This window comes from Pygoscelis adeliae, unplaced genomic scaffold (genome assembly GCF_000699105.1).
Source record: "Pygoscelis adeliae isolate BGI_AS28 unplaced genomic scaffold, ASM69910v1 Scaffold78, whole genome shotgun sequence".
NCBI lineage: Eukaryota > Metazoa > Chordata > Aves > Sphenisciformes > Spheniscidae > Pygoscelis > Pygoscelis adeliae.
In genome coordinates, this window is record NW_008825409.1 from 3,057,536 (window position 1) to 3,085,154 (window position 27,619).

A 27,619-nucleotide genomic window follows, 5' to 3' on the forward strand; every position below is an offset into this window, starting at 1 on the left:
CTCCCAGTGGCATTTTGCTCCAGTCTGTTTATTCGTATCCGTGTCTGCTAGGTGGTGCTGTGGGATGGCTTTTCTAAGGCAGAAAAGGCAGCCTGCTTTTTTTGTTCCCCTCACTGATTTTTTTTCCTTCTACATGAGAACAGCTGCAGTATTTTCTGCGCTTTGGTCGTACGTGATGTGTCCCGCCTGGTCTCCTTTTCTTGTTCTTTACTTGCTGCAGGCATGCGATGGCCGCCACTGATGATACTGCTTCTTCAGAGCAGTCAGAGAAAATGCACGTGTGTCAGCATTCATCTGCATGCACCCATACCCATCCAGGAAAGCAGGAATCTCAGAGGGAGGCAGGAGGTATTAATATCTACTCTAAAAATTTCCAAATTTTCATTTCCCTTTGGTTCTAAAGATACAGGACATTTAAGCGAACTATGCAAACTATTTTTATCGACAAAGAGGATTTAAAATTAAATCAGACACACAAATTATTAATTAAGCATGGTTTCAAAGGAAAGGGTAAGTCTAAAACCTCTTGAAGCACCAACAATGAGTGAAATATCACCCTTTTTTCCTCTCAAACCGCAACATACTTCCATAAGGAAAGGCAACCTACTGTAAAAACTTTAGAAGGCAACCCTCTGAAAGGGGAGGTAATGGGAAGGATGCTTTTTTAGGCTTCATTTTTGTTCTGGAACTAAAGAAAAACTGAAATGGCAGGACAATCAGTGCTTTAACTTCCATAGTATCATAACTGGTGCAGACTGGGATTGAATTATTCAGACCTGTCAAAACATGTTCTGCTAATGACCTGTAGGTAAAGGCAGCCTGGTGATGTCCATCTGTTCCACATAACTTCGTGTCGGTTTAGCCAAAGATGACGAATAATCCTAACCCACCCTTCTGAGCAAAAGGGAAGAAAAACAAAACAACCCCCCAGATGAGTAATTGCAGTATTACTACATCAGGTGATGACGTCAGGAAAATCTTGCACTCAGTTTTCAGATCCTGTCCCATGGCCCAACGCCTTGGGCCGCTCTCTGAGTGCTTGCTGTTCCTATACAAAACCCACCCTAGTAAATGGCAAGGCTATCCTCTGTGACATGTACTGCAATTTCTACTCAGCAAACTGACATTTTCTGTCTGATGCTCTGCTCTGAACTTAGATCTTCAACTGGCAGAAACTGAAAACTTGGTCACTCATGTTGTATCCTCACATCAGAAGGGGATGACAAGGAAACGAGAAGGGACACCATGCAGCCCAGTGATGAAAGTCGAGGTGTATCATGATTCTAAACAAGTTTGGCACAAATCTCACTATCAGATCCACAGCTAGTACAGATGTCCATCTGAGCAAATCACCAGGCAGTACAGATCTAGGAGCAAACTTATCTTCAGGTGGTCTGCCACCTCTTTCCCCCTACAGCCACAGAGAATCCTTACTACGGTGGGGCTCTACAGTTCCCCCGTGCATGGAAGAGAGGCTCAACAGACAGCAAATATGAGGAGAGCATGTACATGGGGAAGCTAGACCATGAGGAGGAAGACAAAAAGAAGAAGCAACCTGAGCGTAGAGCACTGCAGACCACAAAAAGTGGTAGTGACACAGAGGAGAAAAAAAATATGAAGAAGTGGAATTCTATTCTCTCTATTTAAAGCAAAACAGGGTGAACAGAAACTCCACCCACACGATTAATTATTTTGAGGCAATCCCATACATTAATACCTGCAGGGATTTCTTGTCCCATTTTACTCTCTCTATTTACATTCTGCAAGAAAGGCTGCCATATGTGCAAAGCTCGACTGGGGAAGTATTCAAACTGCGAGTTAACAAAGAATTGCATTTCCCTCCAAAATTATAACAATAAGGTGCTTAGACAACCACACAGTAAAATTTAAAGTGCAGTGGAGAAAAAATGGCTTCTGAAGAGGATGCTTTCATTTTATTACTAAACTAAAGAAGGAAGCAGCTACACACTGCTGGAAACAAAAAAGACAAAGCATACATTTGCTACAGTTCTGTGCCTTTTAATAAGAGGAAATTCAAAAATAAAAGGGACCGATCTATAAAAATTCCACGCTGGCTGAGGCATTAACAGTATTTTTTATATTGAACACCACATTCTTGTTTTTCATTAGTGTGGTCTTCAAAAAGGAAAAGTAGAGAGATAGAGGGGGCAAAACAGGAAGCATCTGAAGTCCTTGTTCAATTGCTGTGATCAAAGAGGATCAGAATATGGAAAGAGAGTACACAGCACGTCCAGATGAGACTCATTTCAGTGTATCATGGGAGCCAGCTAGAGAACCTGCTGGTATGCTGGAAATTATTCTGAAAAGACTTTATATGGTATAAACTACTACTAGAGGACTGTGGAGAAAAAAAGAAAGAAAACATATCAGAGAACCTTGATCTTGATCTTACGAAAAGTAATTGAAGTCCACACATTTTACCAGACATCTTCCTTCCTAAGAACTAGTCCTGTAACTGAAGAGACCAACGTAAAATCCATGAGGTAACCATGATGAGTCCTAGGGCAATAACCTGGTGAGGTAACTTCAGGGACCTGAGCTGCTTGCAACTCAGAGGTTCCTTGGGGTGCACTACACACTGAATATAAAGCTATCATATATGTTTTGGTGGTCTCCATTTTTGATACAGCGTATTCTTTACTATTATCCAAGTACCTTCAGCTAGTAGCTGTTGCTTTAAAGAACAACTATATCTAAATAAAGGAATGACAAGCATTTTTGAGAGATGCCAGAAGGACAGATATGGTAACAATTAGTATTAGGTTCAACTTTCACCTACGTATCTGTCTTCAACACATATAATCTGTCACTCCACTCCCTCATGTTCTTCCCCCAGGGCTCTAAAATCCAAACACCAGTTTTCCAGATGAAGGACCGGGGCACAAAGGGATTTGGAAACTGGTTCAAGAATGTGCCTGGAAGCTGGATTCAGCCTGGGTCTCCCAGTGTGTGGACTCCCTCCCTAGCTGGGCCGTTCTTCCAGGCTAAGATATGAGTGAAACACTGGTATATTAACTGCTGTGTTGGCTGAACTGTCTCGGATCCAATTTACATGATGCTGTGAGAAATGTTGGATACCACCTTCTTTCCTGCAGGCAGGATTCCACTACTGCACTATATATATGGCAACCAGGACAGAGACTAATTTAAGAAGAAAATTAAAATGAATTTAACAAGAAAAATAAAGGCAATGCTGTATTGACTAATTCAGTTTCTGTCTCAAGGAGTTTCCAAAAAGATAGGACATTCAGTAAAAAAATTGAGAGGGAAGATTAAGCAGCACAGCTCTGCAGAAAAATATGGATCCTATATGCCTCACAGCAGACACAGAGTACACAGCGGATTCAATTCATACTCTTAGAGGAGTATGAGATCCTTGCACTGCCAAAAATTTGAACAGACTTTGTGTGGAATTTCTGGTGTTGTTTCCTCACAAACTGTACTTGCATTTCTGCAAAATCTTGTAAAAAGAATCCACACCAACAGCACAGTTGTTCTCAAAAATCTTTAATAACAATTCAGTAGTCATCAAAATAGAGGTGAGAGGAAGAACCAACTTGGTAACAAAGTCTGAGTCTCCAAAGGTGAGAAATAATAAACACTCCAATAAACAGTGAGAAAAATGAAGCGATTAACAAAAGCGTCCTACCCATATCCTATAAATTAATTGAACTATGCTTGTCACAGAATGAATATCGTAGGGTATTGTGATAAATATGTAAAGTAAGCCCAAAGCTGCAGGAGTCATCTCAGCGCCCGCCCCCATCCCCCGTCCCCTTTCTGTTGGCAGAACAACCAAAAGCTCTGTCTAAAACTCAGGACACTTAATTAAGCCTCAGGAGACCTGGATGCCAGGTTTGCTTCTTATACTGGTCTCACTATGCAGAGGGAAGAGGAACAATCTAACAATTTATCAATAAGTACAGGTGAGGTGCTGGTACTCAGCACTTTCTGGAAACATACCCATTCACTATGGTCTGTTTTCTTATTTTTCATACTGATTTATCTCATGTACCACACGTGACACAGACACAGGCCCCACTCCCCGTGATTCAAGGCCTCACTGCATAAAAGTACATCTGCTGATCACACCTGGAAGGAACAACGAGCGCTTGCCCAGTGGCTTGCTGAAATGAGGCACGTGAGCTTATGGGGATACAAGGACACAGTACAAAGGGTGTTTGCTACTGAGATGAGCCTAGGACTTTGATTTTTGATACCCGTTTACTGATGAGTGTAAGTGTGTAAACCAGACTCAGAGATCTGATAGACTGGCAAAATAGCTAGTTTAACATACAGCTACATTTGATAACCCATGAGGTCATTTCAGACTGAAAATTACTTCCAAAATCTTCCAATGTCAGAAGCTGTCGAGTTTCACAGCACAAAGTATTAGTCTTGGAGAACACGGCTCAGGAGAGAGAGGAAGGATTGCCAAATGGCTTCCTACCAGGTTGCCTTACATGAAGAGGCACCTACCGGCGCAACCCACATCCTGGTTCTGCGACAGTGCTAATAATGGCTAATATCACATAATTAGACATCGACATGACTGAGTGGACCAGAACAAAGGGAAATGATTATGATAAAAAAAAAACCATGGGGAAATTCAGAGGGAGTACTTCATTGTGAAGCATTACCTGAACTTTTCGCATACACTTATTTTAACTACTAAATAGATTAAAAAACTACATCACTTGACCTTCGCTACAGGTCTGAGGTAACAAATTTGAGTTTGGTGGCATTTCAGTAACTGACTATGCACCAGAAGAGCTTTCCCTGCTCTTCATCAAAACCTTCTAACAGCCCACATATGCCCTCCACCAAGCACCATAGCCACTGCCAGAAAAGATACATCCCTGTATCACCTGAGAGCAACACAGACCAGAAAACAGGCAACCCTGCAAACTGAAACATCATGCATCTGAGATCATGAAACAGTGCTTCCAGAAAAGGTTCAGACATAACTGCTTATTTTAATTTTAAAACACTCCTTAAAATGCAGCTTACTAAACTCCTGACTTAGGACTAATGATATTTCTACCCTGCAAAATGATAACTTAGCTATTCCAAAAGGTTTGGCATAATGACCGCAATGTGTTTTATATTGGCCAAGTGTGATTTCTGCATAAAAATCTCAGGTGTGTACTATAAGATTGGATTATAACCAGCTGCTTTTTATCCTTGGAGCAACTCTTTCATATTTCTTCACTCTTTTCCATCTGACAACTTATGGTCGAAAATTTTCTATTTTTCTTGTTCAGGCAATTGATCTTGTAGTCAAAGACCTTTCACATTGGTGGCTTCAAGCATGCTGGAAAAAGTAGGCTCCATTTTCTTTACTCTCATCCCTCAATACGGACAAATTTTCCAACTGCACCTTCTCCTTTCACAGGAATGCTGGACATAATGCTTGTTAGAAAACACTAGTAGCTAATAGAAAATACTAATAGCTAGGGCTTGAGGCACAATAATTTGCTCACAAATGTGAATGGTAACAGATCTGTGACACTGAACTACATTAGTGAGAGAGATCAAGGTAATTCTAAAATTAGCACAGATTTTTAGGTTGTTTTTCAGTTTTTTCCTCTACCTAATTCTAGTATAACACTTGCTTTTTTCTTTCTTCATGCCTTTCATTTACAACAAGAAATTTGTACATCCACATAGATGCATGGTATTTTCTGGAAACATTTGGACATATTTCATTCATTGCTAACAGGACATTTTCTTATACAGATTTGAACAGATGAGACTGAATGAAAAGTTGGGCCTGAACATTTGCCACGTTGTTGGCAGTTAATCATTACATTTTCTCATTCTCCACTTCAAACGAGTTGAAATCAGATCTCTGATATGATGGGGGGGAACTGTGTGTTTTCTTGTATCGCCTTAATCTGAAGGCGATACTTAATTCTGAACACAGAAGAATGGGTATTTCTCCCTTCAAAATACTCCAAAGTGAATGCAACAGATGGAGCTACAGTAGTTATTGCTGTAGGACTGGACTACTGCAAACTCTCAGGTTTGATGGAACGACTTTGCAACCCACCTACAAATACGGCTGGTAAAGAAGAACAGCACTTGTAGCTGTGTGCTGACTTGGACAGACCAAAGCGAGCGCATAATGTAGTCTGCACTGGCTGGCGTATCCTATTCCAAGTTTATTGCAACATCCTGATCCTTATCTTCAAAGCAATAATTAAGTACAATTCAAAATAAACTCTGTTCATGCAGCAGTGCCGTTAGAGATTCTGAGTGAAAGACAGAGGAAAGCTCTCCACCAACTTCAGTGAGCATTGGCTCAAGCCCTGAGAGGCAGGAAGTAGGAAAGTTCCTATAAATCCAGAATTTTGTTTCTCCCTCACACAACCATTTCCACAACAATAGTTCAATGGCCAAATGCATAGCGGATTAAATTTAAGAGCCAGCTGCTAAGCTGACATGAATGTTCACAGTTTCACTGAACTTGAAACAGTTGTACCTGTTCACCACAGCTCAAGGTCTCAAGTGCAGGGCAGCACATGGAAGAAACTGCACTGATTTTAGGGCTCGAGGGGAGATCTCAGCTTTTCTCTGAACCCTTCCAGGAAGCAAAGGAGCCTGAGAACCTGAAACACTGACACCTAACTCACATTTCTACCTGGGCCAGACCTGAAAACAGAACAAAACCACAGGCTTATCAGAGTTGTGGCTGGATGTAAGGGAGATGGTGCAGTCTACGTAGCTTGAGCATTAGCTGTATGTGGAGTCTCATTTGTCAGAGGCTGCAACGGAGTTTGTTAACCATCGAGGCAGCAGATTGGGTCCCCAAGCTGTGTAATTTTTCCTGGATGCTTAATTTTTTTAGCAGGCCAGCTTTTCTAGATCACCTTCCAAATACATGAAGAATAAAGCTCATCTACAGTGCAACCTCCTGCTCACAAAGATCAGGCATATTCCTATGTATATGCATTCTCATCATCCAGGCAATGTTAACTCAGAATAGGCCACCCATACACACAATTATTTTAAAAATACATCTCCAGAAAAATTAATAGATCATATTTCCAAGACCCTCAAAACAGAATATACTATCCAGTTTTGGCGGTGATTTAATTTAACATGTTTTGGGCTTCAGTACTACTAAAGCTACTATTTTTAGTCCTATTCATATGTGTTAAGCCCCTTATATTTTCTCCATAACCTGAAACCACTTATCGATATATATTTGTAGACCAACTTTAATAGCCATTTGCATAAGATATGGTGAGAAATTTCCTGAGGAAAAGAAAAGCACAAATTCAAGTTATATGGTATTCTCTGCTCTGCTTATGACTTCAGTTGAGCACATGCATAAATGACTTGAGAAACAGAGACTGATTTAATCAAGTTCTTAAACTGAGTACTTACCTCTACATACCTAAAATGATTCACTTGTAAAAACAATTTTAGTGCTTTTTGTGACGAAGAATATTATTTCTCTCAGAATTCTCATGAAATGACTTACCAACCACGTGCATCTTTTAACATGTCACTTGGCACCGTGCAGGAAAAGCAGCCCTACCAGACTTTCCTTTTGAAATCAACAAAATCAGCCACTACAACTACGTTCTGTTTGAATGGAGTGATTTTTTTCTTCTTTTGGATTGAATTACATTTAAAACATTCAGAAAGTTATTACTTCAATACCAAGGGAAGCAAAAGATTCACACAAGGCACAGAGAACAACTTGCTAGTTAAAATTCATATTTAAGCTTACAATCTAGGACCCAGACAGAAGCAAAGTAGAAAAAAAAATTAAAACAAGATGTGAGATAGGAATCTTTAATCAACCTCGTTGTATCAGCCTGGGCCCAGCATTCCATCCAGTCTTCTGAGGTTACCCAGCACCACTTTGAAAATGGATTACTTTCCACCAAAAACAATGCCAAAAAGGGGCTTTAGCTCCCCTGGGGGAAATCAGAACAGCCTGGATCATCAAATGGGAAAAAATTATCATTATCACTAGCAGTCAGAAATGGGAGGAAAGAAAAGGTGAAACCAGATGCAGGTTTTGGACCACTTAATGCCTTAGACGTGCCTTTTGAAGACTGAGGTGGAGTGGCAAAAGCCCATGGGTTTGTGATGCAAAGGAACGTTTGCTTCTCTAGTGGACGATAGAGGTGGACCTGGGGTTTTTCCAAGACATTTGGTTCTTTTTGGAAACAGTCTGTAGCTAGTCCTGGAGAGGGTAAGGCACTGATACAGTATCGTACACTTTCTATTACCAGGTCAGAGGGAATACCAACACATATGAAAGATAATATATATCATCTCATACATGCTAACAGACAAAAAATATATTATTAAGGACTTAATACGGCTTAGTGCATATATGTGTTTGAGTTGGTGTCCCTTGTTTTGGGTAAGAGAAGTTTTCCAACAGTCCTCGCCATCGCCATCAAACCGAGACTCTACCTGCCGGTGATCAACCATAGAGCTCCATGGGGCTCTAGGGTGACAGCTGCCAGCATGAACAAATGCCTCAGGTCCCTTTACAAGCAGGCTAAATATAACTTGCAATACAATGTAAAAACTTAATTCCAACTTCAGCAGCAGAAACATATAGCTGGCAGAAACACTGAGAAAGTGGTGAAATATTATTTCCCAGATGCTGTGGGGTTGAATCAAGGTGTGTCTTACGGCATGTGGTCAGTTAAGGCAACATCCTTGATAGGTTATTTTACCCACTTTAAAAAAGAAGTAAAAATTAAGGAGCAATTCTGAAAGCACTGTTAACTAACATTCATTGACTCCTAGTTTTGTATTCTAAAAAGCAAACTATCTTGCACGAATGTTCCATGCTACCAATGAATGCTAAAAGGAAACTTGGTTGACCTAGATATTTCCTATTTACGAAACTTCCAGCCTCTATAAGATGGTCAGAGCCTTGGCCCTGCTATAGCCCTCTTTTACACTCCTACAGCAGTACACTGCTGACCTCAGTTATGTATTGAAGTTCTCTGGAAGCCAACAGCGTGTAACCATACACCTATAATTAAGTACATACTTGAATGCTTTGTTAAACAGGGAAAGACTGATGAATTGCTGCCTATATAACTAATGATGAAATAGTAGTAATGTACATTTAAATTGGGATTATGCTGTAAATGTTTTATGCCGGCGATCTATTAGCCATTGATGATTGGAATGCGGTCTACAGCCAGCCTGTGACAGGCCACTGGCACACATTGGCGTGGTCACACATGGTTGGATGTGTCTTGCAACGGACCAACGTGGCCCTCAGAACCTGGGATTTGCTGATAATGCTCTTCTCTTTAAATAACGTGGCAGAAGAAGGGTACTGCTAACTTCAAATTTCCAGCCTAACACCTGTATAATACCAATTTGAAACAGGAGGCTTTCTCCCCACTAACAAATGAGTCACCTAGGATTAACTTTCTTCCCGCTTGCCAGTTCCTCACCCTGACAACCACTGGTGCCTCTTACCCAGTGTAAGGGCAGCAGCACTAGTGCAGTCACGTGCTGGAATTTTAATCACCTCCCCAGTAACTTTGTTCGGAGCAAATTTAGACCACAGCACTAAAATTATCAGCAACTTCTGATAATCCATCTATGTAAGCATCTACTGATGCTTAGAAGGGTAAAACTGCAGCAGAACTAGCAATAGTAAGGAATATAATAACAACAATCTAGACAGGCTTTCAGTAAATTGCTTATAGTCCTCCTTTCTCACTAATTTCAAATTTTATTTCCCGCCCCCTTCCCCTATCCCCATACAGAAGTGTCTCTGGGTGCCTGAAGTGAACTTGGAGCCGGGTGCCAAAGTTATAGCTGTTGCAGTGCTAAGTGTAACAGACCCTAAGGTCCTCTGCTGAACATGTGTCCTGCAGTGGACAAGCACATGCAATAATACACTACTTGAAGTGAGCAAGGACCACAGAGCCAGCAGCCCTATGCAAATAGAGCAGAGCAAGTAACAGTAAAGGGTCAAAACCCTTATAGAATCCAAAAAAAAATCAGTGGAAAAGATTCAACCACCTCACTGCTGAGTATATGAAACCTGGTCAGAGCTTTTGAGAAGGCAAGAAACCATGTGTCGCCGCTGTGGCAGCTGAATGGCTGTATTCCTCCTGCATCCTATTAGAGGGATTTGTCCCAAGACTTAATTGGTAATTTCGCTATTCCTTTTTTGTTCAGCAGCGTTAATATACTTTTTGCCGCCTTTGCTGCGGAGAAGGCACCAGCATAGCAGGGCTGCAGATTAGACCGTAGGTGCGTTGCAAATTCCAGGGGTTCATTTTTCACAGGAAGTCAAAACGACCTTTAAGTGCATAAAGCAGCTGTCCCACCACACTGAGAGTAAGCCTGCCATACCTTCGGTTAACTTCTGGTGCACAGGCAGGGACTTAGATCTCTTCCAAGACAGTCAAAGAATAATGAAAAAGCAACTTTGATGCTACCTGAAACCAAACTATTCAAAGCACATCGCCTGCATTCCTCAGCTGCAGGCACTGAGCCAGGACAAGGAGATAATCATTCGGGCTGGCGATGGGGGAGGGAGAAAGGAGCTTAAGGACCCGAGAGCTGAAGTGCTCTGGTCAAGAAAATCTAGATAGAATTTAATCTGCAAAGTAGCAATACAGTCGTGTTTCTCCCCCATCCCTCTCCCATTAGGTGCATTAGAAAATTAAAATAATCACGGACACGGCAATATTTTTTTTCCTTTTTTGTTTGTCTCTTTTATCTGTTCCATAGAAAATTAGGATCTATACCAAGCAAACCATTTCTCTCTCATCTTGCACCCCTTTTCCAACTGTGGCTAACATTCCCTGTTTCAAGAGGGAAAACTGCCCAGCGTAATGCCCAGCCAACAGTGGAATGTTTTACATGAGGGAATTTTCTCCTCATTTCTCCCAATCATGAACCACGCCCTGCAAACCTGAGATTTGATAACCATAATTATCTTACTTTTAAGTATCTATCAATATAGGTACGTCAACCCAGGATGAATCCGTTCTTTCAGTACTGCAGCAACTGTTCTTTGACTTGATAATCTGCTGCAGCAGTGAAGTTTGCACATTGTAGAAAAAATCTGTAGTGGTTAAAAAAGGCCCCAGGGACGCTGAGCTCTTTTTCTCCTTGTGTTATGAAAGCTATCAGGGGAAAGAGGGAGAGCAGCAGCATCTCTATGCCACTACAGTATCCAACAGCAACTTTCTGTGACTCAGCCACTTGAGGAAAAGTTCCTGGAAATTTCTTAGTAATTCTAACTATGGATTCAACTCCACCAATTACGGCAACTTTAAAGTTGTTAACAATAGCTCACATGCCCTGTTCCAGCTGTTGTGTCATACAGATCTATCCCAAGCAGGTCTACACGGCAAAAGCAGCAGCAGTCCTTGCAGGCCTTAATAAACTTCCTAAAGTTGGACAGCCAATAGACTGGAGAACGGTGTATTTGTGGCCTTACCGACCCTACGGCCTTTCAGGATGGCACGCCAGCAGAATCTGTGTTCTGCTTCCTTTTCAGCTTCCAGCAAAGATGGCCTTAAAAGTGGGTTATGCACTATATAAATCACTATTCCACGGGAGACGACCAACCCAAGCGGCATATATTCTGGCATTCAGCTTTTGCCTCCTTGTATGTAGGGACCAACAAAGAACCCCCGGTAGGCAGGTACTAGACTTTGTCTTCTAGTGTTCTTCAAGCACAAGAAGACTTGACACTAGGAAGCATTTCTTTACAGAAAGAGTTGTCAAACACTGGAACAGGCTTCCTAGAGGTAGTCAATGCCCAAGCCTGTCAGCGTTTAAGAGGCATTTGGACTATGCCCTTAATAACATGCTTGAACTTTTGGTCAGCCCTGAATTGGTCAGGCAGTTGGACTAGATGATCATTGTAGGTCCCTTCCAACTGAACTATTCTGTTTTATTCTAAGAAGGAAGTCACTCTGAAGTCAGAAGGAAGTCACACCTCCCCCAGTGCTCAGCCAAGTTCAGCAGTGTAGAATGGTGAAACTACAGAAAAGGATTTGCATTCATAGAATGGAACAGCAGAACAAAACACCCCAAAAAAGTGGTTCCAAAGAATGTCTTGGGAACTGCAACTGCATGACTAAAAAATATTCTCCATGCTCAACTGCAATAGCAGCACAGACAGTAACAAAGGCATCTTTGGTATCTTTGCTTTTAAGAGCAGAGTATATGCCAACAGCACAAAAGAATATAAAAACAGTAGAAAAGAAATAACAGCTCAGTGTGCCCTGGTTTCCATGCAGAGTGTTATGTACTCATTTAGAACCTAACACGCAGTCTGTTTATACGCTAAATGCATTCGTAATACAAATAAAATGTATTTAAAGAACACCAAAAACATATAAAACAAGAATGTTGGAGAATGTCTTACCTTTGACCCAATAAGTGTGTACAGCCATTGGATGGTTTCATTATGATTTATTACTCCATTCATGCCATCAACATAGAGCATAATCTGGCCCAAAGCTATTGTAAAGAAAAGAGATAAAATATAATCAGACCTGGTGAACACTTTTTATAATCCTAAGCATTACTGGCAATTTTCTGTAAGCAGGGTTTTCCAGAGACGCAGGGAGCTCAACTAACGAAAGATCTATTGGGCAAGATTGTGCTGGATAAAATCCTGGGCAACTGCAGTAACTTTACTGACTTCATCTGGATGACATAGGTGTGAATTTCATCCAGGGACAAGCACAGGCACTTGTTCCTTCCTAGAAGATGCCACATTTTATTGCCCAAAAATCTGCAAACAGTATTCTACACACTGCTTACTGTCGCAACAGTTCCATCAGCTACAATGCTTTGCATCTTGTGAGCCAAGACTTTTACCATTTGTTTCAGCACCATATAATGTTTGGAATTAGTATATTTGGATTAAGTTGCTGTTTCAGTGAATTCCAATAATATGAAATTAAAGCAGGGCAATTAACACCAATAAAGACAGCAAATATTCATCATTGCACAGTGCTCTCTTGAAATGAGTTTTGCATTTTAGTGAGAAAATATAACAAAGCATGGTTAATAAAGAAGCATCTTTATTCATTTATTCTAAAGCATTTACAACAACATTTCAAAACATGCTAGTAAAATATTTCATAACAGTAATTCCATAGTTTGCAATCCTGATAGTATGAGACGTTCTAGGGACAACAACTATTAAATCTTTTCTGACTGATAAGGACAGACATTTTTCATAAGGATTATGAAAAGTGGATTAGCAAAATTCATCTATCATCTTCAAAAGTTTCCACTGTTATCTTCTGCTTTATAGCAGGAGATCAAAGCACAGTGGGATGAAAAAGAAATCACTGATGTAACACCTTTCAGCACAGCCTGTTGGCGTAACAACTCAATTATCTAATGCACAACCTGATGAGCCCCCGGTACACCGCTTTATGGAAGGAAAAAAGGGAAAAAAACACAGGGTGAGGAAAATTATGAAGTTATTAATCTTCCAAACACATTCCAAATGTTTGCTAACTTTTGCATAGGTTGTGCACAGTGCAGCATCGTTTTTCTTGAGGGCAGTAAAGACATGAATGTTAGGCAAGCAGCTAACTTTCATTTTTACATTGTCTCTTCCTTCTTCCTTGGTCTAGTTGGTCAACTTCCAGTTAAAAAAACACGAGGTACTAATTTTAGGTACTTATATTCCTTATCTAATCTGTTACACCAAGCTAGAAGCAAAGTCACCCTACACGGTCAACGAAGACGGAGAAAAAGCGAGCAAGAGGGCTACGGCAAGGAGATAACTCGTATCTTAAGCAGGTTGCATTGCCGCTGGGGTATGCCCATCTCTCTCTGCTCCTCCTCTCCAGGAAGCAATCATTCACCACCCTCTGAAGACACGCATCTCAGGTGAATAACATTAGGTGGGAGGGACACAGGCCCAAGTGTTAAGGTAAAATAAAAGATGTAAGCCAGTCAGAGAAGAGAGATAAGACTTGTACTGACTGAATAAATGGCTGCTTTGTAGCATTTCCTTGCAGGTAGAGGAAAGAGAACACTGCTATCCCAGTGGTAATCAAAGTTCTTAATTCTTGTTTTTACTTCCTTTCAGTGCTAAAAAGATTTGGCCCTTGATCAGGATGAGATCCAGTCATGATAAAGTCACCAACCCCCTTTTTTTTTTCTTGCAAATTCTTTGGTTGGGGGTGAAGGGATTTGATTTGAATTTGAAACAAATGTGAAACAAATTTTACTCTTGGCACATGCTTTCCAAATTAATATAGAAATCAAAGACAGCAAGAAGTCTGCTTTTAAAGGGAAAACATGCACACAATACCAAATTACTCCACTGCTTATACTTAAGACCAGTTAGACTGGATGCGTAAGTAATTCCTGACAATTTTCATCTGCTACCACTAACCTTGCCCCCCAAACCCTCCCAACCACCTTTTTTTTTTGTCATTATCAGTGCTATCCCAAGTATATGATACTATTTGTATCTTTCCAGCAACAGAATGGGTCTTTTGGATATAGGTGAAAAATTAGTAACACATGAAAAAAACACTACTGCTGCCACTTGAACAAGTGGCCAGTAAGTTTCACAGCACAAAGACTTAGAAAGAACACCATGAAATGGCCAAGATGAAAGACAGGTTTGCTATGGAGTCATGCTGTCCACATAAAAGTCGTGACTCCAGGAATTATCTGCCACACATGGAATTATTAGCTGCTGATGTGGAGCTTCATATTGCTATTTGCTGTCTTCAGGGGTCAGAAAAATGAAAGCAAGACATGATAGGCAAGGTTGAGGAGATATCAGCTTTCATTATGAGGAAGAGTAAGTTAGGGAGAATCTGGATGTACTTTGTACAAAGCCGATGCCTTATAAATTCTTAGGAAAAGACGTCCACGAGAAAAGTTAAAGAAAGGAGAATGTATACCATGAAGAAGAAAAGGTTACACCTAGCAACCACACAGCACGATAGCAAAATGGAAGATACCACAAAAACGCTAGTGGAGGAGCAGGCTGGTGGGCTGGAGGTTCTTGGGCTCTCCTGGGGCTCAGGTCTGGCTGAGTGGGGCACACCAGTTTTCCACCAGAAGGAGACAGACTGGCTACAGAGAACTCTGCACTGTTTTATGTGCTTTACAGCTTTTCTACCCAACTGATAGCCTACCTCCCGGCCCATGATTGCAGTTTGCTGAAATGGCTGCAGCTACAGTGCAAACTCCATGCGCCCACTGCCCCCCACATGCATGTCTGCATGCACACGCACCCACCAGCAACACGCAGGTCCTCACCCAGAAAGGGCATGCATTTAATTTGCAAGGCAATCTGAGGTTGTTCAGAAGGCCAATCTAGTCCAAAATCATTTAAGTTCGCGTTTGTACGTGCCTTCAACCGAACTCCTTTTTTTTCCACTGAAAAACAAGGAGGCTATCTAATCCATTTAATCCCATCTCTCAGCTAACTGGAATTCTTTTTGGAAGTATATCAACAACCTACTTGCATTAGGAAAGCTTGCTATTGTGCAACAGGGGGCTGGGAGAGGGGAGTTTAAATACAGAGCAGACTTAATTTGGAATTTCTTTGTTCCCACTACCCTTGTCAAACCCTTAATCTTATGTGAAAGTAGTGTGTGACTTTACCCATAGCTATTTTCAAGTGGAAAATTGCTGGATTTCTTAGGAAAGGCTTAGGCTAGAAAAGGACAGACCAGCCAGAAACTTCATAGATTTCTGTGAAATAAGAGGTTTAAGCAAGCCTCTAAAAACTTGCCAGTATTGGCACTGGTACTCTCCTGGGATCTTTCCTGTATAAAGTTAACAGGACCAAAGGGGAAAAACTCTAGCACAAAACATCATCACGATGAACATCACTTTAATTAAAAGTCTATTTTTCCCACCCAGAGTGTCCTGCCCACACACTTGCTTCTCTAATCTGCCCTATCTGCTTCATATTTTACCACAAGACTAACTTAGAGAAAACAGCAGCACTGAATGAGCAGAAACCCTATTTTCTTACTGTTTCCTGTGAGTCAAACCCCCATTTATCACGTCAAGAGAAATGGCAGGGTTGCATCTTATGATTGCATTTGTTTCCATCACAGTAAGCAAATGTACGGGGTGAAGCGGGCCAAAGCCAGACCCCATCGCAGCAGGCTTCAGCTCCCAGGGAAGCTTCTGGCCCGAGTTCATCAGGCACTTCATAACCAGCAGCCGTGGTGCACGCGACATGCTCTATACAACAACGGGCGAGCGTGAATGACATACAGAACTGTGATGAAAGGAATGAGGAAGAACCGGCTGCTAAAAGTATCTTCCTCATTGCTAGTTAAAATCTTATCATCGTGATTTAATGAGAAATTAAGGGTCTGTGCGATTGCTTTCATTCCATTAGGAAACAGATTACTAGCTTACGTATGCTATCTTGGGCACTGAAAAGGCATACTCCATCAAAGTAAACGTCCTCATCAAGAACAAAATTTCACTATCTGCCTAGTGAGGGATCCCAGGAGGGAGATAATGCAGTTATCTATTATTCTATTATGAAGCACCAGATGATTATTCTGAAGAAAAAAAAAAAACTACCTCAAAATTTCTTTCTCTGTGTTTCTTCCCTGGAGAGAAGCAAGAGCTCAGCTGTGAAGTGAGATTGCCCTGAACACAAAATCTCAGCTCAGATCATCCATCAGATGGATGTCGGGAGCTTCTACTTTTGCTTGTAGCACATTCCCACAGAGGATGCTTGCACACGCACCCTCAGGGAAGAGCTTATCGTCTCCATAATGTCCACTGATACTGGATAGTATTTTCCCTGATGAGAAATCATTATTAAATACAACTTTTGTACCACCCAGCTACTTGAAAATTAACAAAATCGCAACAGAGCTCCTTGCTTCTAAGAGGTGACATCAGGTAAAAGAGATGACCTGGCTTCTCCACTGCTTCTGAAAATGATCTTACAAAGCAGCACTGTGCCAAACCTTATGACTCACGCTCATTACACAGGGCTAGAACCAGCTAAAATTTTTAGGATTTTTCTTTTTCCTTCCCCGCTGTTACTGTTGGTATGGTTGCTCTTAGCTTCAGTGCAAAATCTGCTGTTTATACACCTATTCCCACTTCTTTACTCCTGTCAAAGATACCTGTAATGTCACCTAGGAAGATAAAAGCAATCTTATTCCTGGCCACAAATGCATGAATATTTTATTTCTTATCAAAGTTTCTTTAAATCCCAACTCTTTGCTTAATACTTTTTTCAATCCCCTGTTCATTTGTTCTTTCCATTATCACACACATCATGGCTGAAACATGCTAAGAAATTAATTTTCAAAACTCCCATATTAACCATGTACTGAACTTGTATTAACTGTATTAACCAAGAACTGAACTTTCTCACAAAAAACCACATCATAGAATTAAAGTTATAAGCTGAAACTGCAAAGACAGTAAATATATTGTGTTGCTAAAGTAAATCTGAAGTTTCTATGCTAGCTGACACCAAAGTCTAGCTTTTAGTCTTACACAGTGTTTTAGTAGCTCAAAAATATATGGAAATTTCTGCATGCTAGTTTCAGACCGAAAGTATTATTCCAAGTTAAGATTTATGCAGAAGGGTTTATAGATTAAACTTAATCTTCCTTTTTGACCCCCCCATCTACTTTAGTGGCAAAATATACAAAGATACAATAAAACTCATCTGTTTTTAATACTGAAAATGAGTGACAAAAGTGACAACCAGAATTTTTCCCTGGATTACAGGCTCAAGGGAAGCTGCTGTCCAGAGGTCACCCCTGGGCAAAGCCAAACAAAACAGGAGGGCTGGACACGCCACTCTGTGCAATCAATACAGCTTTCTGCAGCACGCTCGGGCCCTGCAGTGCACATTGCTGGCTGTGGTTACAACCGAGCGGGTACAACAGCAGCATACTGTAGCTTGCTTGCCCTTAAAAGCATACCTTATTTAAAAATAAAGGTTAAGCCCACCAAGAAACAAAAATCATAGAATCATAGAATATGTTGAGTTGGAAGGGACCCATAAGGATCATCGAGTCAATCCTTTCTCTTTCTTTACTTGGCGGATAAAAACGTGCCTTTGCCGTTATTTTAATTCTAAAGACACAGCACGTGTATTTTGACACTTAGTATTCTAATCAGTCTGTTAAAACTCCATACTCTACCCTATGTTCTTAAATGGCACAGCCTAGCAATAGTTTCCACCGTCCACAAAAGCCCACAGGAAATACTGGAGGAAATTTATAACTCTGACATTCCTGGCACAATGGAGAGACCTTTAGATCCGTGTTATTATTATTATTCCGTTCTACCTAATTGTCTGTCTGTAACAATAACCTTAGTTTTGGGGAACCCCAGGGACAGTTAGCAAAGAAATGCTCTTTCATTGCCGATTACTACATGAAAATGAAGGGGAATAGGCTGCCAGCTCTGGACTCGGAGCAGAGCTTCAATCGACCAAGAGCCTGGGAAAACGTCTCAAAGTTTTGAAGCCTCAATGACATTTACAGTCATTTGTGCTGCAGGTACTCAGAAGTGATCCACAAAGAACATAGACAAACATTTTTGGTCCTCAGAACCTGACTGTGGATAACACTTCAGCAATAAAGCAGGCGTAGGGACCACAGAGCAATAACAAGCCTAATTATTCACTTTGAAAGCAGGTTGTGACTGTGGTTTGGGGGGGGGAGTAGCAGGTTCTCCCCCTCCTTCTCTCTTTTTAGGGAACGGTACCTGCATAGTCAGTGCCTCCATAACTCTCTATTCTGAGGCTCCGTAACTAGAAAGGCTCTAGTTACCATTTCAACCTCACACACACACACTTCTCCTCTCCCTAAAGCCTACTTCCCAATGGCTCTCAGTGTCCCCAAGGTTCAAATGAAGAGAAGCGCAGCCCTTCCCCAAGAGATGGCCAACACACGGCAAGTCCAGGACCGTAGAAACCTCTTACAGAGGAATTTTCTCCTCTTCACGTTTCCTCTGCCACCCTTTTCCTCTTGTGTTTCTCTCTTTAAAAAACAGCACGCGGCAAGGTCAAAGGGCATAAGGCAGCTTTAATCAGCTCAAGTGTTTCAGCAAAAGCTGGTCCTTTACATATACCACGCACACCTGTGGCAGTGCACAAGCCCCACCAAAGCAAAAGGAGCACATCAGAATTGCACCTCTTCCAACATTTCTTGTGATATTTCTTACAATTTACCTGATTGCAAAGAAAGAAGACTCTCACTTGACTGTCAGCAGTTAACCTGCTGAATGCCTTTTTATATGAACTGAAATCTGGCTTATGTATATGCATTATAAAAGCTTTGCACGATTAGTCATAATTGTTTTAATCATTATTTTACGGTGCAGCCCTCACATTTCAAATACACTATATTCCAGCATGCTTTACAAAATTAATAACACTTACCAATGTACAATAAGTTGGGTAAAGCTTATACAGCAAAAAGTAAAAACATTTCCTCATTAAAAAGAAATATGTAATTAAAGTAACATTAATAAGCGAGCAAGTCTTCTCCAGCAGTAGACCACTATTTTGCAAGCTGACTAAAAGCATGAAAGTATGAAAAAAAGGAAAGAAGGAAAAAAAGGAAAGAAAGAATTAAGGAAGAAAGGAAGACGGGAGAAAGGAAAAAGACAAAAGAAAAAAGAAAATAAAAGGTTAACTAGATGATTGTAAAAGATAACCATTCATACTCAGTGCTTCATGAAGCAAAACTCCTGTGGAAAAAGAGAATGTGTGGTAGCCCTGAATTAAGATGACATGTTATAACGTATGCATATACAGAGCTGAATTAAGGCAGCTGCTTCTTAACTGAATCAATATAGGCTGGAACACTGAGTAATGTTGTTCCAACGTGTCTATGAAATTACGTATTTTTCTTAAGAATTTAGATTTCTAGAGTTTTAAAGGATTTTCTGAGGAGACTTCCACATTGGCCCACAGAACTTCATTTCTCAAGGAGCAGGATGCGATGGTGAGATTGCCAGAGAGATTTTCTTGCGAGGTGAGGCATTCTGCAAAAGCATCATGCCCCTGAAGGACACTACCTATGGAAATACTAAAGAATTAACTCCAATGGGCTTACACCCAACTCCCAGCTATGACTTCTTGCACTGAGTACTGATGCTGCAGCAAAAGAGAAGTAGTTTGGTTTCAGGGCAGAAATTAAGGTCTGCTTTTAAGGATTAGGTGTCTCTTCTCATCTCCAATAAAGTAGTTCACATCGATTTCAGAGAATACTCATCTTTAAATGTATTTTAAACTTTTTATAATGGATTTATCATGCTTAGGCATCCAAGCGTGTTACAACAGCAGTAAAATCGAATCAGAGGATCACAGGTTGGATGAGGTTGGACGGCACCTCTGGAGGCTGCCTATAGTCCAACCCCCTGCTCAAACCAGGGAAATCCAGAACAGGTTGTTCAGGACTCCGTCCAGTTGGGTGTTGAACGTATCTCCAGGGGTGGAAACCACACAACCTCTCTGGGCAACCTGTGCCAGTGCTCAGCCACCTTCACAGGTTTTTTTGTTTAGTTTTTAAGTTTAAATTGAATTTCCTGTATTTCAGCTAGTGCCCATGTCTTACCTCTTGTCCTTTCATTATGCACCACTGAAGTCTGGCTCTGTCTTCTTTACTCCCTCCAATCATATATCTAGTCCCTCCCATAATATTTGAATGAATTAAACTGAATTTAAATTGAAGATTAATCCATAGTCAAGAAACAATACCTATACTGAGCTAGAAGCCAGAAAAGAAGATTTACCTTAAATTTAGGATTAAACTAAGGAAACTTAGCGAGACTCCCAAGTTAAGAAGTGATACCTTAGCCCTTCTATTTGGGAGCCGATTGAGTAATTTAGTCTGGCAATGTGCTAGATGTGATGGATTTCAAGGCCCTTCCCTCTCCATTAATCATCATGAATGTAAGCCTTCTGTCTGTGTAAACAATACTAATCCTGACTTTGAAGGTACAAAGAGGGAAACACAAACCAGCCTTTGCAGAATGGAAAAGATAATTTCTGCAGCTCCCTTTCTTGAACTCCTCAGACACCTATTTACCCTGCACAAAGAAAGGTCCCACAGGTGCTAGCTGTCTTTTATCAATCATTATCAATTACATACAGCACATCAGTTTGGAATTCCAGCATCTCCTTTACATGCCAAAAAGCTAAGCCTTGAGAATGAACTCAGCATTCGGACTGGGAAACACCATATAGTCAGATATGAGTTTGGAAGAAAATGCAGTCAAGATTCAATCTTAGCAAAACCAGCTTATTTTGATTGTCAGACTCTGTATGCCTTTGCACCCGGGGCAGAGAAAACTCTGAGAGAATACATGGAACAACTTTTTTTTTTTTCTATTGTATGCCAATAGGATCTTTGTTGATTGCAGTCAGGCACTTTTGCAGTGCTTATGACAAAAAGCACACTGTCTTGGGGTTTCTGCCCTGTGTGGAAAGTAAAGAGAATCCAGGGGGAACAGAGCTGGGCTGTTTAACAAATGGATTAACACTAGAGCAGGAAAAGGACATAAGGCAGGGTAAAAGTGTTCACATACTGAGCACTTTTAATCATCAACAGTATTTCTTGTTAGTACAACAGTAAACCTGTCAGTTTTGAAGTGAACAAATGATAGATTCTCACTGACTGCTTTTTTTTCCCTTCTGTTTTTCTTGGAAAAAAAAGCCACGTTTCCTAATATTTACATTTTTCCTAAACAAAAAGGAAGATTCTGGGGAAGCAAAAAGAGGAGACACAAGAATTCTCAGCATTATTGTATAATAAGAGGAATAAAAGAAAAAAAGAGAAATTCCTGTGCCAGTTGAAACTCCAAACATTGCTCTACCCCAGAGACTTCAGCACGATCTTTGCAAAACACAAACATTAATCAATGATCTTCTGTTGTCATATAGTAACCTGTTATTGGTACCATGAGTGCTAATATTTCCGAAGACTGCAGTTCCTTGTTTTTTAAGCTCAACTTCATACTCCAAGGTGGTACGCTGGGCAGGTAAACATGGGCCCAGTTTAGCATCCTGAAATAACAGTACTGCGATTGGTAAGGTAGCTAAATACACTTAAACTAGACTTTGGCAGGGAGACTTCCAGAGCGCGAAAACGATTTCACTGGGCTTATAAAGTTACTTCTGCTACTCAAAAGCCAAAAGCCAGTCTCCAAAATTCATATATTGTGGCATACGCTCAATAAGCATGGACTTCTCAAAACGATACACACTATATTCCTGAAGAACAGAAAAGCAACGAAAGAGAGATGAATGACAGTCACTGAGAACAGTAATCCTACCACTAGTATTTCACATCACCTCCCACGGAGGTCTTTGTAGGCAACAAAGTGTGCTGCCAAAAGTGACGCTTCGGTAGCCTTCCAATTTTCAGTAAAATTCAAACACTGTTTATTCCAGCTGGTAGCATAAGGTGTGCTTGGGGGATACCATGTCAGAGCTACACTGAGAAAAATACAAGTAAATTTCTCCAGCTATATTCTTTCTATATTAAGCTGTTTTTTAATTCCCACATAGTTTCTTCACCTGGCAATGTACTCCAAACCGTGTTCCCTCTTCTCCCAAAATAAGGGACCGCGTATGAAAAAGTCTCACAATAGAAGAAGTAACATTATTTTAAGAAGCACTACAAGACACCTCAAGTAGGTATCACTTCTAACATTTCTCAATACTTGTTGCTAAAGTGACAACAGCTACAGGATTTTAGACAAGCCTGAAAGTTGCTATGAAGGGATGCACTGGCTTTCTTCATCTCAATAGGCAAAAATGCAACAAGTGAACAGACAGCACAGAAGTATTAAGATCATTTTGGAGACACCTGAACAGTGTTTGAAGTGTTAGTGGCAAAAAGGTAAAGAGACTTTGCTTTTTAAATTTTTTTTTTCAACATAAACTTAAGATTTCTTCAATGCTTTTGTCACCTTGAAACCAACTGATTTAAAGGTCACTGTAGAGGAGCACAGAAAGACACGTTTTTCCTGTCTACCCGTATTCCAAACTATCCAAAATCAATTATTTCCTCCCCTGCTCAGGAAGGACTGACTCAAGAGCAGCAATCAGTAGGATAAATAAGAATTCACTATGCTTTAAGTTCAGCAACTAAATTAAAATAGTTCTTAAGCGAAGTGGGAGAAGAAAGCGTGCCTGTTTAAAGCAAAGACAAGACTGGAAGTCTCACAGTATCCCAGCCTTCTCACCGTAGTGTGCTGGCTACAAAAGATTAAAATCAAACAGCCTGCAAATAAAAGCTGATTGAATCAAGATTGCTGTGCCTTTGTCTATTGAGGGATGCATCCCAACATCAAGTGATTCTAAGAAAAAATGCATCTGTCACTTTTTATTCATTGAGCCGCCTTAAAAAACAACAGTGCGCATATCCTTCTAATTGTCTTCGTTGTAATTACACCATGACGGATGCCGAAACTGAATTCCTGATATACTTTTCAGATCGTTATTGCTCTTCAGCATGCACAGCCTGTCTCTAACGTTTCTGATAGACTCCACCCTGCAGTAATGTGTGTGCCATTAAAGAATTCACTTTCATCTCCTGAATTTATGCTTGTTAGGGCAAATTAATGAAAGGCTCTATTCTTTAAGTACTGGCTAAACAAAGCCAAAGTCAGCACTAGAAAGCAAACTGATACAACACTTCATTAAATATGCTTTTTATTCTTTTTGTTTCAAGTATGTCTGCTGCTATGTGAAATTTAGGGTTATACAGTCTCCTTTCAAATCTCACAGTAAAGAATGTGCTCAAGTCACAAGTTCATACCTCCCATTTGAAGTGGACTTCCCGTGAGAAAAAGGTGCAGGAAAGAGACATCATTACAAATCCCTTTAAGTACAGAGCTCACACTCTTCCAAAATATTGATTGAAAATGCTGTTTTGTGTCTCTGCTCATTCATCTCAGATAATGAGCAAAGATTCCTTCCAAATTAACTGTAATTCTCTTTTAATCCCTCTATTCTTTTTTTTCCCTTCAGCACAGTGACAGTGAGAACTCCTTTGAATACTGTCATCATCTTCATCAGTGTCATGCTCAGACTTTTCTCCTCTCTGACTGAATTTAGATAGGTGAATGGCTAAGCAGAATGCACACCAATCCCATTTTTCCCCCTTCTCAAAATTCTCAGGCAAAGATATATTTACAAAAATTTATTAAATCCTAACTCCTGATCGACAGAAAGACAGTTTACAGAATCTCTGCTTTTCACTTTATTTCCTTACCATATAAAAAAGTGAGTAAAATAGAGTCAGAACAAAAGAAAAATATTTGGGGGTGTACGCTTCATTTGACCTAAAAATGTGAGGTCTGTCATTGGTGACTAGTTGTCACCTGTGTGGTGACAGGGAGAAACAATCATGTACTGGCTGAACATGAAGATGAAGGCGGTGGATTTATTCAAGTTTGACGGTCTACATTTCTTATTTGCCAGTAACTATGTAAATGAGAAACGCAGTTGAACAATCACATTTTATTTCCAAAAACATTTTTGGATGATTTTATTCCATTTTGTTGATATTATTACAATTCAGTGACCACGGCATTATTGGTAATCCTCAGTATGAATGCAAGCATGTTTCTATGACTGTATTATTGGTGAGCACCCCATTAGCAGGAGTTACATAGGACTGGGATCCCTGGATTACACTAACACTGAAGAAGATAGCACAGAGGCAATCTGGAGGCAGGGAAGTTTAACGGCTCCTCATGTTAGACAGTTTGGAGCGAGGTTGCCAAGGTCTGCTCCGTGAGCAATAACCTCGGGCTCCGCATGGAAGCAGCTAAATTACTTCCAGACCCAAATCAGTCCTGTAAGTATCACGGACACTTCTGCGCAACACTCCTTCAGTAAGTGATGTGGACTGAACCCAAACCATCTGTGCATAACCGGCGTAGAAGACTATGCATCTATGGCATAGTTAGTCCACAATCAAGACAAATCCACCATGGGTAATTAACAGTTTCTGGGTACTTCGAAAGAAGTTAAAAGAACATCAGGCGTACAAAATTCAAGCACTTGAAATGTAAGAAATGACAGAATTAAGATTCCTGTAGAAAACTTCATTCAGCCTATTTTGTGCACAAACTTAACTACGACAAAATCAATTTCACGAAACATTATTTTGGAGCTTTGGAGTACTACCTCATTCAAAGCAAGTGCTGGAAAATACTGTCTGAAAAGCACTTTCTCAGTGTGTGGTCCTAGGAATTTTTTAGTGCAAACCTCCTGCGAAGACAGAATATTTCATTTCCTGCAGGGCTTTCTATGACGTTCATCAATATACTGAGTGCTTCACAGGTCTGAATACATTTTCTGCATAGCACAACGATGAGGTAAAGAAACAATTCTGTTCTCTTCTGCAGAGAAGTCGGAGCTTCCACTAGCTCTGGACATCACCTCTGAGACATCTGACAATCTGATTTTTGAGAATACCTTTTGATATAATAGTACTTCAAGTATCCGCAGAAGAGCTGCAACCCAGTTGAGGTTCAGCTCTGTGCAGTATGGTAGCCCCCCCAGAAAACAAGGACCACAAGTGAACGTAACACTTGTTATGGGAACATAACTTATTATGGGAACATAATGATACTTTCTTACAAGCTGAATTGAAATTACTTGCCTAGCAAGTGCATTACATACTAATACTATGGCAGAGGTTCAGTTAAAATCTCTCTCCCTTCCATGTCAGGAACCTTAAAATGAGTAACGCTACCACCCTTTTTCCTCCCTGAACTTTGAGGACTGGCAGCCTTATTTCCAGTGTCTGGAAAACCTGGGTTTACAAACATTGTGCTCCTTTACCTTTTTTTTCGAGCTGGTGTGTTTGCTTAATTTAAAAAAAAGGGAGTGGGATTTTTTTTAAAACCACCATTATGCCCAAGTGGAATGAGACTGCTAGATTCATCACACTGTTTTTTGCTATTTAACAGAATAAATATTTCCCTGTTAACTGTTTACACACCCTAAAGCAAAACAACAAAGAAATCTACAAACCATCTCTGGTTTGTAATAGAAGTCACATTGTCAGAAATCGGTTCACCTGACATGGTTTAAAAAGTTCAGGCTATCATTGCAACAATACTTGGAGTTTGAAGAGGCAAGTTATTTCAGATGGACAATAATTTGAGTTGATACACCCAGAGGCACTTCGTAGATCAAAGAGTTTTGATATTCCCAAGCTACTTCATACATTCCACGAAACACCACCCATCAACCATCACGCGTGGCTTTGTCATTCTCTGATCTATTTTCCATTTTTGGGACAAGCTCCTCTTTAACCCAGTTTCCTCAATAGCAGCATTGATAAAATGTCACCCAACTCCAAAACTTTATCGCCCTACCGAACCCTTACAGAATGAATAGCATCCTGCGGCTCTTCGCACCAAACTCTGGCAAGGGAAGATTATGAGATGGAGAGAGACAACAGACCTCTGATCTGCTCCCGGCCACTGCTCCTAGAGCCTCCCAGTTGCCCTGGAAGGGCATCTTTAATTCCAAGCATCTGTTCAACAAACATCTCACCTTGTTTTGGGGCTGGTATCCTTACGTCTGGGAGAATGCTGCAAGCAGCAATTGCTAACCCTTGCTCATCACTGCCATCCAGAATAACTTCTGCTTGTAAAATGAAAGGGTGTCAAACAAAATGGGGTAAATTATTTATTTGTGTCCACATAAAACTAAACCATGAAGTTGGTGTATGCTGTCTTCAGTGGAAAGAGTCCTTGCTCTTCACAAAATGATTACTACAATCTCTAGGGCTTTTAATTTTGTTTCATAGTTTTAACTAGGAATTAATTTTCACTAATCTCATCTTTTCTGATTGCTCAAGGCAGAAGGGTAGTCTTTCACTTTTCATACAGTACAAATAATGGAAAAGTTAAAAACTACATAAATGAGTTGCTTTATTGGTGAAGAAAATAAAGTGGAACTGAAATATACTCATGTTGATTCACTGCTTGATCCAAATAAATTTATGTTAGCACAAAGTGCAAAAGCAACAGAAAAGCCTTAAAGCCAGTAATTCACATTTTGCAGTCAAACAGCAGAAAAAATAAATGTAAACAGTAGTTATCAGTTAAATAAGGACAGCTGCTTGCTAGTGTATAAAAAAGATCTAAGAGCTTTACAAAATCAACACTGCAGTACTATAGCTGAGTTAAACCTGTAAAAAATTATTTCACAACCATTGCATAATAAATGTTACTAACTTGTTTTACATCTTCCCGAGGAAGTCTTGAGACACCAAAATACTGCTCTGTGTGAACTTCTGAGAGCTCCATTTTTGCATATCAGCTTGTGAGAGAGCTTCTAACTTGGTTACATAAATAAGTTGCCTAAAATGCATCCAACCCATGTGACTTTACAAAAAGAAATAAAATATGAAGTGGTGAGAGAAAGAATCAACATTGCTGGTACAAGCATTAAAAAAATAAAGTCTATTCTTTCCCGCCTGCCTTAATCTCATTTCAAGTTTAACATACAGAAAGGCTCAGAGCCAGAATGCTTATCCAAACTACATAAATCTCTAGACAAACTCTCCAGACTATACGGCCCTGTCCCCACAAAACCTTCCAGTTC

General features: G+C 40.3%; 1 protein-coding gene across 1 annotated transcript in view; it reads right to left on the minus strand.

Moving 5' to 3' along the window:
- Positions 1-27,619, minus strand: part of FHOD3 (formin homology 2 domain containing 3) — a 377,261-nt gene that overhangs the window by 149,216 nt on the left and 200,426 nt on the right. Inside the window, exon 6 of the mRNA XM_009330482.1 lies at positions 12,413-12,507. Within this exon, the coding sequence (XP_009328757.1) occupies positions 12,413-12,507 (95 nt within the window). The remainder of the gene's footprint in view (positions 1-12,412; positions 12,508-27,619) is intronic.